A 15,409-nucleotide genomic window follows, 5' to 3' on the forward strand; every position below is an offset into this window, starting at 1 on the left:
TTTGGGCCAAGATCCTTATCCTTTTGGGCTTGGGAATCAAATTGTACCCTTACATCAGAGACTTGGAGGTGAATTTCAAGGGTATTTTTGGAAACTCATTTCATGAGTTTTCACCTCTTATTTTTCTCTCCATTTTGGAGAGAAAACTTTTTGGTGAACCCATGGAGAAAATACTTGGACGCTATCATTTATTTTCTTTCCTACCCATTCAACCAAACACATTCTAAAAAGATTTCATTTTTCTATTTTCTTTCCAAAGTTTTCTATTCACCATATTTCACCACCAAACAAATACACCCTAAGAATATCATCATATATTGACCAAATTAATTAATAAAACCCTAATGAAGATTCAAAAGCTCACGTTGTAGTTTGTACGTCCTCTTAAAACTATGCGAGTCTCTGTTCCCTATTCAGTCACTACACCACAAGTGACCTTTCAAAGCACAACTGGCACCCCCTTACGTTCTCTACTTCTTACGTTTGTCTTTCTCTTTCTGCCTTACAAATTTCCATTCTTTTTTTATACACCAAGCCTGCTTTAGCTGCCCTCTCCCATGTCGAAGGGTCAGAAAAACCTACTTTTCTCAACCAAAATATATATATATATATATATATATATATGTGTGTGTGTGTGACTTTTTCTTGAATCTAGAGTGGCCAATTAATGTTGGGAAATACTACTAACATAATTTACTACATCAATTATTGAAACGCGTTTTTTTTTTCCTCTAAAAAAAAGTCCAACATAACTTAGCCATATATACGAAAACGAGGAGTATATTTCTCTTTACCAAAAAGGCCACGTGTGTGGCTGATTTAAGAGTTTAATGCACAACGGGCAATCAAAATATGTCACATTTTATGTGGTCCACCTTCCATAAGATCTTTATTTCGATACAAGAAAGAAGAAACCATGCATGGTAAAGTTTTGAATTTTTGACTTCTATATTTTACATTTGGACACGGCTTCTACTCAAGATGTAAACATCATTTCTAAAGTCCAATTATTCTAACATGTCCAATGCATTATAGAGTTCTTTATTGTGTTTGTACTTTCTTTCCGTAGTAAGTACAAATCAATCTTTTCTTACTACAAAACATGACTAATTCAAATCTGTTTCAATCTGTCAATCTGACCAAAATATTGTAAAGATGCGTTGTTCAAAGAGTATTGCAAAGATACATTGTTTATACGCATGACTTCTGACTCTGTAAAACACACTTTTCAGCACGGAAAAAAAATATTTTAAAAAAAAACTCTTTAAAATTAAAACACATGTACTTAAAATAGGGTTCAATTAATGTAAGAATACGCATTAAACTATTTATTTTTTAAAATATTTTTAAAAAAATTAAAAAATTTATTAAAACTTTTTTATTTTCAAAAAAATATTTTTAAAAATAATTAATTATTATATATCTTTAGAACATATTATAACAAAATCCTTTAAAAAATAAACAAATAATTTCGAATTGAATAGAAATAGAGGCTGTACCTGTAGACTGTAGTAGACAAAACTATTTACCTAAGGAGGGTTGCATTTATGACACGTACTACGTACGTACGGTCATGTAGCGAACTTTCCAAGTAACTGATCAACTTTTCATTCAACTAAGGAGGGCCGCATTTATGAAATGTACGGTCATGTAGTGAACTGCCCAAGTCGATCCGTAACTTTATAGACCACCACACGATGGGAAAGCAAATTGTACCACGTAACTATGTAACTATAACCATAACCTACCCATATGTACGAATTGTATCCGTAGAGAATGTTAGAATATATATCAAGTTACCTTCAAAAAAAAAAAATATATATATATATATATATATCAAGTTGGCTTTAAAAGGTTAATGTTCAAGAAAGAATAAAATTTATTAAAATTATTGATGATATCAATTATTTATACTTTTATTAGATTATTTATACTTTTATTAGATTCTTTATTTTTTAGTTCAAAGTTTTATTTTGAAATAAAGATAAAATTAAAAGACATGATAAAAATATAATTTTAACTCTCACTAAAACATTATTTAAAAATAAAATCATTCTCTTATTAATTTTTAAATTGATAAATTATATATATAAAATAATTAAATATAATTTTTTTTTTACATAATAGGGCCACTAAAGAGAGAGAGAGAGAGAGAGAGAGAGGTAATTAACAAACCTATGCCATCCAAAAATCTTATCAAACTCAACAATCGTTATCTTGAGACCCTGACCTCTCAACTTCTCAAAGACACCAAGAGCTTCTATTGATCTTTGCCACAGATCACAGCCTTTGACGTAATACATTCTTTCTCTCTGCAACTTTTATATTCTTCATTTTCTCTGTGACACAACTCACAGCCTCCGTATCTGAACCCTGATCTCTCTCTTACACATACATATGCCTTTTGACACTCCAAAATCTTCAAAATGTCTTTGAAAAGCACACCAGCACAAGAACCTTATTCCCATACATAGAATCCAGTCATCGCCGCCACCACCAACCCACCACCACTATCTTCAGAACTATAAAGAACACACAAACTGGCCCTTGGAAAAAGCCTCAATAAACAATAGTGAGACTATAGCCAGCTTTCAGAGAAGTCTATAGTGATGTCTATCACTGATCCTTGTTAGCTAAAAATCAACAGAAACCCATCTCAGAAAACTTCTTCAAAAGCTTCCCTTTTGATTATTTTTAGTCTTTACACACTGACTCATATGTATACTGTATATAGCATGAGAAAACTCAGAGGCTACAAGCTCAGACGCAAGGTGGTCAAGATTTTCAAATGGATAATCCGACACAAAAGAAAACCCACAAGCACAAGGTACCACCTTTTGGACCCTCCGACCCGGACCAGAACCCTGAACCCGATGTCCAAAATCATCAACTTGGCTCGGTGTCTTTCGCGTGGAGCAAAGGAACTCTGTCTTCACAATTCCAATTCGGATCCGGATTACATACGGTTGGGTCAAGACCCGGTGGAAACAATAAGGTCAGAAGGTGTACCAAAAGGGCACTTGGCGGTCTACGTGGGCAAATCAAATGATGACACGCAAAGGTATTTGGTGCCTGTGATATATTTCAATCACCCACTGTTTGGGGAGCTGTTAAAGGAGGCTGAGAATGTATACGGGTTCAATCATCCGGGTGGTATAACAATACCATGCGGGGTTTCCGAGTTTGAGAGAGTGCAGACTAAGATTGCCACAGGGGAACAAAGCCCACGTCAGAGGTGGAGGCGCCCTAAATTTTGATTGATGATTAAATTAGTTCCACTAGTTTAGAAGGTTCAGTGTTTCTGCACGTGACCCGATACGATGCAGTCGTGTATCCATTGTCTAATACTTACCGCATGTCTGTATTATATCGGTTCAATGCACTAGACGTAAGGCTCTTGTTGAATAGAATATGAAAGATTGATGATGTTCAAAATTCATGACCAAGATTTTGATTTGATCATGATATTTTCAATTTTTGTTCCTTTATCCTTTTTTATTTATTTATTTTATGATCTTGTTAGTTTTGTGAATATTGGTTGCGAATTATTGCTTTTATCAATAATTATTTTAGTTTTTTCTATATAAAAAAAATGGCTTGGGCTATATATGTTTCGATCAAGATTTTATATACCTTGTTTGTCTTACTCTTCCCTCTTGATGCCTTGACGATATGGAGGCAACTTGAGCATCACAGAAATGAGTGAAGGCAGGGACGGACCCACGCTTGGGCAGGGGCCATAGCCCCCCCCCCCCCCTCCCCACAAAAAAAAGATTTTTAAATATAAAAGATTTTTAAATATATATACACACATAACATTCAAAAGTTTTTTAGATTTGATTGAGTTTTTTAAATTTTGGTCCTAATAGCCCCTAATTAAAAAAATTTAAAAAAAAAAAACTGATATATATATGTGTGTGGGGCAAAAAGATCCTGATGGGAACGTGGGCCTTTTGGGCCGTGTTAAAGAAGACCGACCTGATCCTGGGTTTAGAATTTGTTAGTACTATGGGTCGGCCCGTACGCCGAGGATCCAGCCGAGGGTGACCTTACCCTCGGATGAACACCGAAGAACTCGGGATTTCATAGTAAAGATTAGGGGATGACACGGTTAAAGCCAATGGTTAAGAGGGGTGAGCCCTAGAACGCCCCAGAAGCACCGGTGTTGAAGAAATGTCAAAGATAAAGGCTGCTGCCTCCACATTAAAGACCCTGCACCTACCACCCTGGCCGCATTGATGGGGAAGTGACACCTGAACAGTGGAAGGGAAACTTCTGGTTACTATTCAAAGGCACTGAGAAAAGAAATATCTAGGCTAAGGGGGAGGTGAGGCAACACGTGTACAAAGCATTCAAAAGAGTAGTATTTAAAGAGCAATCTAAGACAGGAAAAGGGGACGGACTTTTTGTAACCTAAAAAGAAAAAAAGGCTAAGAGAAAGATATAATATAAGAACAGCTCTCGGCTTACATCCGAGGAGGCCTATCTACAATATACCTTGTTGTTTCCAAATATTTGCAATCTTTAGTTTGTCATTTAATCTCCACACACTTCTAACCTGGGTTTCAAGCCCACACTCTACAAATTCATATTGTTTAAGGCACATTGGGCCTGAGCCCATAACTGTTCTTGGGACCAGGTGCAATTGTGCACTTACAATATGTAATTTGAAAAAAAAAAAAATTTGCCCTTAAAATATATATTTGGATCTCCTCTAAAATAGTGTCAAGTTCTATTTTGATAAATATGTTAAAATGTTTAAGAAACACTTATTTTATATGTTATACTTTGTTGACATTTTTATAATATCAAATGTTTAAAAAACACTTATTTTATATGTAGTATTTTGTTGAATATGAAATAGATATTAATTTTTATTTTCATAAATAAAAAAAAAATTGTTTTAAGCTTTGGCCCAGGTTCGAATCCTGGTTCCGTCCCTAAGTGAAGGCTTACTATTATACTTTGTTAGGTTACGTGGGTTACTTTGAATCTGTGAAACAAAAACTTTGTTGAATTTTCTTTACGTTGGATAAAACATTATTCCTTCTTTAATTGGTGTCAACTTTCTTTCGGCCAAATTGCATCTTATCTTTTGCAAGTAGCAGCAAAGCATTGTAAGCTTTTTACTCAAGTGACAAGCTGGTCCCATACTCAAGTTGATTTGCATGACAAGTAAGCAAAATATGAATATTGGACGGTTTGAGTGTAGCGTATCATACAAAAAGATTTATGGTTGTCGAGCTTTGTTAAATTAATACTAATTTTTTAATGAATATATAGCTCATGTCGATTTTTGTGAAGATTGAATTGGATATCTGTCTTAGAAACCGAAAATGGGATGCATATCATGCATTTGTATTGGCATATAGAAGAGGATAAAAATACAACAGTACAATGATAAAATATGATACAACAACAATAATAATAATTAACAAAAAAATAAATTAATAATAATAATAATACAGTTGTAGTACAGGGGTTGTATAATATACAAATACACTAAGCCTAGACAATCTATAGTTTGGGACTTGGGCTCTTTGGCTTTCAATTTTAACAGCCCATTCAAACTTATGTTGGATTGTGGGGGAGTGCCGTTGTCCACCACAAGATGGAGTAGAAGAAGGACCATAGATAGCTCTGGCAGCCTCAAACTTCCTCTGTTTAGTCAACTTTCCCTTGACACAATCTACAATAAAGACCAACTTGAATTTCGATACAAGGTCATGTTGAAGGAATTTCATGAAGATGTGAAACAAATTATCATGGAAGAAAATAAAGAATAACTTCAAGGTTATCCAGTAGTAAGCGGCGATAAACAAAAGAGTAATGTTAGAAACACATAAAATAGCACAATTTATGCAACAACTTGCTCACGTGGCGAGTTGTGAGTGGTAGAGGTGTTATCCCACCATCACACTTCTACCACTTACAACTCACCACGTGAGCGAGTTATGGCACAAGTTATACTATTTTAGTGCTCCTAGCATTATTCTAAACAAAATGATAGTTAATTTCAATGTGTTTAATTAGTATGTTTATGAAAGACATTATTGTGTGCAATTTGAATTGCACTTTGATTGTCACATTATATTAGTGGACAAGACACCTAGATCATACAAAATCCATTGTAACGACAGGAGTTTTAAGGTAGTGTCAACAAAGTGCTCTATTGGCCCGTTTGGATTGAGGGAGAGGGAAGGGGAGTAGAGTAGATTTAGCCTAAAATTAGTTTATTTTAAGCTAACTCTACTCTACTCTCCTCCACTCTCCCTTCTATCCAAACAAGCCATATACTTTGCTTTTATGCTGGAACGAGCAACTAAAGTTTGCTTTTTTCTATGCCAAGCCATCAACAAATCGCCAAGCAGAAAGCAAAATCCAATAATTGAACTATTGTGTATAGGATTTCCAGTCTAGTCAGCATCAATGTAGGCCCAGAGTGTTAGTGGTAATGTGAACGATAAATAAAGCTCATGGAACAATGTGTTTTTCAAATACCATAAGATGCAAAGGATAATAGCAGAGTGAGAAGACCACAGAACTATTACATAGGAGATGTTTGGTTGCGTGACGTTGAGATACACTAGACTCCCAACCAATTGCTTGAAAAGTGTAACGTCATGAAGTGGTTCGCCATTATAAGTACTTAAGCTAGCATTGTACTCAATAGTTGTATACTATAAGGTTGTTTGTGAGGCCAGCTTTAAAGGAGATTTGTGGTCCGTTTGAATTGAGAGTGAGGGAGAGAAAGTAGAGTAAAGTAAAATATAATTAGTCCAAAATTAGCCTATTTTTAACCAATTCTATTCTACCCCCATTTCTCCCCCTCAATACAAACAGGCCCTTGAAGTATAATTGATATGGGTAAGATATTTGTCATATATAGAATGATGAAGAGACCAAAAGGTCAAGGATGTGACAATGGGCACCCAAATCCTTCATTTTAAAATGTTAATTGAGAAATTGTGTGAATATCTTTACAGTATTTCACATGACAGAAGGAGTGAAAATAATAATAACAATAAGTTAACAACGACAATAATAATAATAAAGAAAAATTTGTACACTTTTTTTTTTTTTGAAAGAAGAAAAATGCGTACACTCGATACAACTACAACCTATAATACATCTTTATATATATATATATATGCTATCCTTCTTTTTTTTAATAAAAACTTTGTCATTATTTATATTTTAAAAATGTTGCAAATAAATCAATATTCCCCGGTCATGCCATTTCTCTTCACTTCTTTATCCTTTTCACTTTTCCGCTCTGTTTGTTTTAGCATTAATGTTTTCTGGAAAATGGTACATTTTCTAAAGAGCATTTTCTAGAAAACTATCTCATTTTTCAGTATTTGGTAACAACCTTGAAATTGAGCTTGAGAATGTTTTCTGGTGTTTGGTATGAAATTTTTTATAAGTATTTCTTATATAATTTAAAACATGTGTATTATGTAAACCGACCAATCTAATCATTATAAATAAAAAACCAAGAATGAATTTGGTTTTCATACTAAAATTTTGACAATAGAAACAATAAAAATTAATTAGATGCCAAATTTTCATGATCTCTACCACTCATCTTACTCATATATATGAACAGTAACTTATGTACGTACACACAAACACACACATATATCAATCATTTGTGTATATATATATGATAGGGGAATACATTTTCAGTAAGTATAAATAACAATAACTTTTAATTGTCTAATCTTTTTGTTGGTATACTAAATTGTCTATTATGGTAAACCAGGTACAAGTCTTCAATATTACTCTAAATTATATATTTACATAATGTATTTGCACAATATATCATCACTGCATAGTATTTGCATAAAGTATATGCCAACAAATGTAATTCCCCTAAACAATTATCATTTATTATATAACAATGTTATTAGTCCACGGTAAAGATTGTCCCATGTAAAAGCAATTTAGAGCAATAGAGGTAATATGTTTAAAATTTTCGTCTTTTACTTCTTCTTCTTTTATTTTTTATGTTTATTTTTTTGCACTTTATGTACGAAAAAAAAAAGTAACTTCTGCATGGAATCCATCAAACCGAAAATTTATTAGAGAAAAAAGAAAATCATGCTTGAAATTCAAAGCAAAGAACTGGGATTTTGGTAGAGAGGAATGAAATAATTACAGCTACAAATTTGTTTTCCTTCGCAAGTCAAAGCTATTGACTGATCAATGAAGGAAAAAAATCTAATCAGAGAATTGTGTAACAGAGGGGAAGAGAAACATGGAGAAAAGAGAGAAAAGAGACAATTAGAGAGAGAGAAATTAGTGGGAAGAGGAGAGACTAGAGTTAATGACAGTGAGGGTGTGAGGAGAGAAAAAGTAAAGGGAAGAGAGAAAAAGTGAGAAAGCTTACCATGAGAGAGAAAATGCACCAAAAAATTATGTTTCCCATGGCTACAGACGAAGATAATATTTATAGGAGATGAAACGCATGAGAGAGAGAGATTGTTTTCCAAAGAAATTTTTTCGAAAACAACCTATAGAAAATAAGCCTTATTTTTATTAGGGTTTTATGTTGACCAAAGATAGTTTTCCATTGACCAGTTTTTTTTATGCTACCAAACACTGGAAAATGTGGAAAACTATCTTTACAGAAGCTTTTCCAGCAAAACAAACAGAGCGTTCATCAATCGTTTCTCTCCAACCAAACAAAGTATCAACATAGATTTCCAAGTTGTTGGATATTATTAGTCAAAGAAACTAGGCAAAAATATGATGAAGATATGGGTAAGATATTTTCCATATATAGAATGATGAAGAGACCTAAAGGTCAAGGATGTGACAAAGGGCACCCAAATCCTTCATTTTAAAATGTTAACTGAGAAATTGTGTGAATGTCTTTACAGTATTTCACATGACAAAAGGAGTGAAAATAATAATAATAAGTTAACAACGACAATAATAATAATAAAGAAAAATTTGTACACTTTTTTTTTTTGAAAGAAGAAAAATCTGTACACTCGATACAACTACAACATATAATACATCTTTATTTTTATATATATGCTATCCTTTTTTTTTTTTTAATAAAACCTTTGTCATTATTTATATTTTTAAAATGTTGCAAATAAATCAATATCCCTCGGTCATGCCAATTCTCTTCACTTATTTATCCTTTTCACTTTTCATCAATCGTTTCTCTCCAACCAAACAAAGTATGTACCAACCTAACGGATAGGGTAGTCTGGCAAGGTCGGGAGCTCAAAGAGATGCTTCTGCAAGACCACCTTTGGTTACAATCAATGTCATTCTTGCTGCTCTAGGAAGGACTGACTCTTAGCCATCCAAGGTGATGTCTATAGCTCGGCCATCTATAGAGGACTCGCCCCCTGATTCGAAGAGGGGTAGATTGGAGGCCCGACTAGCTTTGAGCTTTTCCGATGAGGATAAAGTTGGAACCTTGCAACCACATGATGATGCCCTGGTAGTTACTTTCAAGATTGAGGGGTACGACGTGAAAAAGGTGTTGGTAAATCAGGGTAGTGGTGCAGAGATCATGTACCCCAACCTGTATAAAGGGCTAAAGCTAAGGCCCAAGGACCTGGCCTGCTATGACTCCCCTTTGATAGGGTTTGATGGGAAGATTGTCTTTCTGAAAAGCCAAATTAGGCTACCTATTCAAACTGGGTCAAAGGTCGTGGAAGTGAACTTCATCGTGGTAGACGCATACTCCCCTTATACTGCTAGGCAGTGCTTAATGGCTACAATCAGGCATCAGGCTAGAGGTGAGTCCTTGGCTACTGCTGAGTACGGTTTATAGCAATCAAAGGTGCTAATGTGGACCACGAACGTGATGGTAGGAGAGGCAAGATGTGAGGAGCTAGAAAAAGTTGTTACAGGTGATAATGAGGGTAAGTTCTTCCAAGTTGGAGTTCAGTTACCTCCTTAGGAGAAGGAGGAGTTGGTAGTATATCTTAGGAGAAACATCAATGTGTTTGCATGGAGCGCTTATAAAGCTCCTGGGGTGGATCCAAACTTTATTTGTCATCACTTAAACTTCAATCCATCTGTCATCCCCAAAAAGCAACCACCTCAACGCTCATCTAAGAAGCATTCTGATGCCATCAAAGAGGAAGTGACCAATCTCAAGCAGGCAGGGGTTATTAAAGAGGTGTTTTACCCTGAGTGGCTGGCCAATACAGTGGCGGTGAAGAAGAAAAGTGGGAAGTGGCGAGTATGTGTAGACTTCACGGATTTGAACAAGGCCTGCTCAAAGGACCCCTTCCTTATGCCTCGGATAGACTAGTTAGTGGATGAAATTGTGGGTCATCCTTGAATGAGCTTTTTAGATACCTTTCAAGGGTACCACCAAATACCATTAGTTTTGGATGATCAGGAGAAGACGACTTTTGTTACGCCTACTCGAAACTACCACTACAAGGTGATGCCCTTTATATTAAAGAATGCAAGGTCTACTTACCAGAGAATGATGACCAGGATGTTCGAGCCACAACTAGGCAAAAATATTGAGGTTTATATAGATGATATGGTGGTGAAAATTAAGGTAGTTTCTAAGCACGTGGGTGACCTTGAGAGCATTTTTGAAATACTAAGGAGGCACAAACTATGCCTCAATGCTTCCAAGTGTTCTTTTGGCGTTGGCTCAGGAAAATTTCTGGGCTACATGGTCACTCATCATGGAATTGAAGTCAACCCCTGATCAAATTAAGGCAATTAACAATTTGCAACCTCCTTGGAATCCTAAAGAGGTCTAGAAGGTGACAGGAATGACTGCTACTCTAAATCGATTCATCTCTCAGTTAACAGACAAGTGTAGGCCTTTCTTCTAGTTGTTGCATAAGTGGAAGGGATTTGAATGGACCGAGGAGTGTGCCCTGGCCTTCCAGCAGCTAAAGGAATACCTTTCTCAGCTACCTATTATGTCCAAGCCCGAAGAGAAGAAGGGTAGTGAGCTTAGTACTAATACGAGTTGACAACGGAGTGCAGAGACTAGTTTATTATATGAGCAAGTCATTGCATGAAGCAGAGGTTCATTACCTACCACTGAAGAAGGCCATTTTGGTAGTGGTGCATGTTACATGTAAGCTCCCTCATTACTTCCAAGCTCATACAGTTGTGGTTTTAACCCAACTTCCTCTTCAATCCTTACTTCGAAAAGCTGATTACACGGGAAGGATTGCCAAATGGGGGACGATCCTAAGGGCTTTTGATATCAAGTATATGCCTTGTACCTCTATTAAGGGTCAAATCCTCGCAAATTTGGTGACTGAGTTTGCTAAATCTCCATTGGAAGAGAAGGGAGAAAAGCAGAACATGGATGAAAAATCAGTTGGGATGGTGTCCTTGCAAGAACCTCTAACATGGAGGGTATACGTCGATGGTGCAGCTAATCAAAGGGGATCTAGAATGGGGCTAGTTGTGGTATCTCATGAGAAGATCACTATTGAAAAATCCTTGAGGTTGGGCTTCTCAGCCACAAACAATGAGGCCGAGTATGAGGCTTTGCTGGTTGGGATGGATTTGGTTCAAAAATTGGGAGGAAGAACAGTAGAGGTATTTTAAGATTCAAGGTTGGTTGTTGGCCAAGTGAATGGAGAATTGGAAGCCAAGGATTCGAGGATGCAAGGATATTTGAGTCAAGTTAGGCACCTGCAATCAGAGCTCAAGTATTTCATTTTACAGCAAATCCCTAGAAGCAAAAACACGCATGCAGATTCTCTTGCCACTCTCACAACCTCCTCGACACAGGGCCTACCTCAGATTATCCTGGTCGAGGATTTATGTAAGCCCACTGAGATAAAGAGGGAGAAGGCTCAGATTCATCAAATTAGGGCAAGGCCTAGTTGGATGGATCCTATTGTGTTGTTCCTTAAGGATGACATCTTGCTCGAGGAGAAGGGGGAGGCCTATAAGGTGTGAAGAAAAGTTTCTCGGTTTTAGTTGTCCAAGGATCAGAATTTGTATAAGCACTCTTTCTTTGGATCATATTTGCTATGCATCCATCCTGAAGCGGTAGAACCACTCCTAAAAGAGCTACATGAGGGGATTTGTGGAAGTTATACGGGAGGCAGATCATTATCTCACAGGGCCCTCACTCAGGGATATTGGTGGCCAAATATGCGAAAGGGAGCGCAAGAATACGTGAAGAAGTATGACCGATGTCAAAAATTTGCTCCAAACATTCATTAGCCAAGGGGTGTGCGTAACCCTCTGTCTAGTCCTTGGTCTTTCACTCAATGGAGCTTGGATATTGTAGGGCTCTTCCCTAAAGCAGTAGGAAATAGGAGATAACTTTTGGTCAACACTGACTAGTTCACCAAGTGGGTTGAAGCGGAGCCACTGGCAAATTTTAGGGACGTAGATGCCAAGAGGTTTGTGTGGAAGAATATTGTCACTCAATTTGGGATTCCTCACACCCTCATCCCAGACAATGGACTATAGTTTGATAGCAAAGCTTTCAAAAGGTACTATTGCGAATTGGGGATCAAGAATAGGTACTCAACTCCTACTTATCCACAAGGGAATGGACTGGTCGAGACTATCAATAAAGTCATAATGAATGGACTCAAGAAGAGGTTGAATGATGCAAAGGGTAAATAGCTACCACATGTTCTTTGGACATATCGAACTACCCTTCATAGGTCTACAAGGGAAACACCATTTTCAATAACTTATGGGGTCGAGGTTATGATTCCCCTTGAGACTGGATTCTCAATGCTGAGGACAAGCTTATTCACTCCAAACAGCAATGACAACCTACTAGAAAAGAGTCTGGATTTAGTTGAAGAACGAAGAGAAAATGACATGGTTCAATTAGCATATTATCAATAGAAACTTAAACAGGGGTATGACTCAAGTGTGAAGTTAAAACTGTTAGCCCCTGGGGAGTTGGTGTTAAGGAAGATGGTGGGAACTGCAAAAAACCAAGCATGGGGAAAGTTAGGGCCCAATTGGAGGGGTCATACTGCATCACCTCGGTAGCTAGTATAGGTGCATACTTCCTATAAGATCTAGAAGAGAATGTTATGCCACACCCCTGGAATATAAATAACCTACGAATGTATTATTATTAATGAAAGGAAGTTCTGCCATGCTTTTATTTGTGACGTTATGTGTCATTCTTGATTACTTGTTTAAGTATTAAATAGAACATTGGTCATGTCTGGTTCCTCAGAGCATATACCTTGGGTAAATTAACACCTCAGTGAATTCTCTAAGAGTTAAACAGAACCTTAGTCATGCTTGGTTCCTCGGAACATATACCTTGGGAAAATTAACGCTTCAATAAATTCTTTAAGAGTTAACTGAATCTTGATCATGCCTGGTTCCTCGGACCATATACCTTGAATAAATTAACACCTCAATAAATTCTCTAAGGGTTAAACAGAACCTTGGTCATGCCTGGTTCCTCGGTCCACATACATTGAGTAAAATATCTCCTCACAATTTCACCAAGGATGAGTCCTCGGCATATGCACCATCATGAGAAAACAAGGACTCACCCTGGGTTTTGATTAAAGGAGTCTGAAGGTACATTCATAAGGTACTCTTAAAATGAGAGACCTCAAACTCCCCTTTTTCTACTAAGTGTTTCGTTTGTCTCTAAAGGCTTAAACATTCCTATTGATTAAACAATTTTTAGTACCAACACATAGTTATTTTTCTCACTATTTACATGGGCTTGATTTACTTGAATTAACAACAATTCATCACTGTTGGCTTTTCGTTAAAGTGTGGGTTTCCACCCTTAGAAGCATGATCAATCTGACCTCTTAGCAATAGACAGAACAATTACTACATCCAATCAAAGACAAACATTGCAGGGAAAATGAAAGTTCACTTGTCATAAAGCAAAAGTTAATGTCTTTTCATTAATCAAAAAGAAAGATACATCATAAACCATGGCAAACTGCCATAACAAAATGAAAAGTACAAAGAAAGAGAGAAAAACCCTAAGCTAAGCCTTGGTTGGAAGAGTTCTTTACTGGCTGGCTGAGAGACGGGAGGATCAGCAGCCTTGCCCGAGGTGGCCTTCTTCTCCTGGGCCACAGCTTGAGGCTTGACCAGTTTAAAATCCTTTGTCTTAGAAGTAGCTTCCTTGCCTCGATCAGCCTTTGGGCCCTTGGTCTCTGGCAGAGTTTTAGCTTCCTTTTGCCCTTATCCTCTGACTGAGCTCTACCCTGGCCAGCCTCCTTGCCCTTGGCCACTTTTACCTCCTTGCCCTTGGCCACTTTTACCCCCTGGCCTTGGTTACCAGCCTTGCTAGGCCCTTTGGAGGTCTCAGGAGGAGGAAGAGAAGCCTGGGTGGTTGGAAGCTGCTTAGGTGCAGTTGTAGCAAGGGCAGCATCAGTCCCAAGGCCCAGAGCTACCTTAGAAGCTTCTCAGAGGTCTTTAGGATAATACATATTCTCACCCTTCCTCCATTCCAAGTTAGCAAAAGCTCCAGCCAGGTTCAGGGCCTCAATCTACACCTCAAGGCAGTAATCCCTACAGACCTCAACCAACTCATTAATCAAGCGAGCCTCGATCTCCTGCACTTTGAGGTCGTAGAACTTTTGCCCTATAGCATCTGCGACCGCCTGAGCTGCCTTTGCGGCCTCCTTAGCCTTTTCTAGCTCTGCTTTCAAGTCCACCACCTACTGCTTGGCCGTGACCAGCTCTATCTCCGTGTAGTGAAGCTTTTAACGCTGCTCCTCCACTTGCATATAAGCATTTTTGAGGCCAGCCTCAACACTCTTCCTCTCCCTCCCCTCAGCAATCTGATTCGTAGTAAGCTCCTTATTCTTCTACTCGACGGTGCCTAAAGCCTTGCTAGCCTCTACGCGGAGATTGTCCACGAGCCAAGCCTTGTTCCAAGCATCTTTCACCCACTCTTCGACAATGAATACCTCTTGGATGGCCTGCACAAAAACGACAAAGGAATGTTCTATCAAATAAGAAAAAGACAACTTCACAGGAAGTTAGAAAGGTGCGTCGAAAAACTTACCAAGGCTAAGTCACTCTTCAGGGACAGAAATAAATCCTGCTGCTTCAGGTTTCTTAGAGCAGTCATGTCCTTCGGCAACAAGATGGGCTGCTCTAGGGCATTGGCAAGGTAGTGGGCATTTCCTCTCTGGAACTCCCTAATAGTGGAGTTCCATGGTATAGCAGCCCCGTCCAACTCCAGCTGATGGTTCCACACCGGGTTCAGTGAGCACACCTAGACTACGTGATCAACCTCCCTACCCTCGGTTGAGCAAGCCCTTCCCTTGCCCTTGGCCATCTTTGGAAGCTTTGGAGGAACCCCTTCGTTGTAAGGGACCAACTCCCCCTCCTCGGCCACCTCCTTGTCTGTCTTCTGCTTCTTCAGATTGGCAAGAGCGAAGGGGTTAACTAAACAAGAAAGAGGAGGAGGAGGAGGAGTAGAAGG

General features: G+C 37.7%; 1 protein-coding gene across 1 annotated transcript; it reads left to right on the forward strand.

Moving 5' to 3' along the window:
• The first annotated feature begins 2,191 nt into the window (after positions 1-2,191).
• LOC142613666 (auxin-responsive protein SAUR36-like) lies at positions 2,192-3,462 on the forward strand. The gene has a single exon (XM_075786114.1). It carries the CDS (start codon positions 2,718-2,720, stop codon positions 3,255-3,257), a length of 540 nt encoding a protein of 179 aa, XP_075642229.1. The 5' UTR covers positions 2,192-2,717; the 3' UTR covers positions 3,258-3,462.
• Positions 3,463-15,409: the final 11,947 nt, after the last annotated feature.

This window comes from Castanea sativa, chromosome 10 (genome assembly GCF_040712315.1).
Source record: "Castanea sativa cultivar Marrone di Chiusa Pesio chromosome 10, ASM4071231v1".
Taxonomy (NCBI): domain Eukaryota; kingdom Viridiplantae; phylum Streptophyta; class Magnoliopsida; order Fagales; family Fagaceae; genus Castanea; species Castanea sativa.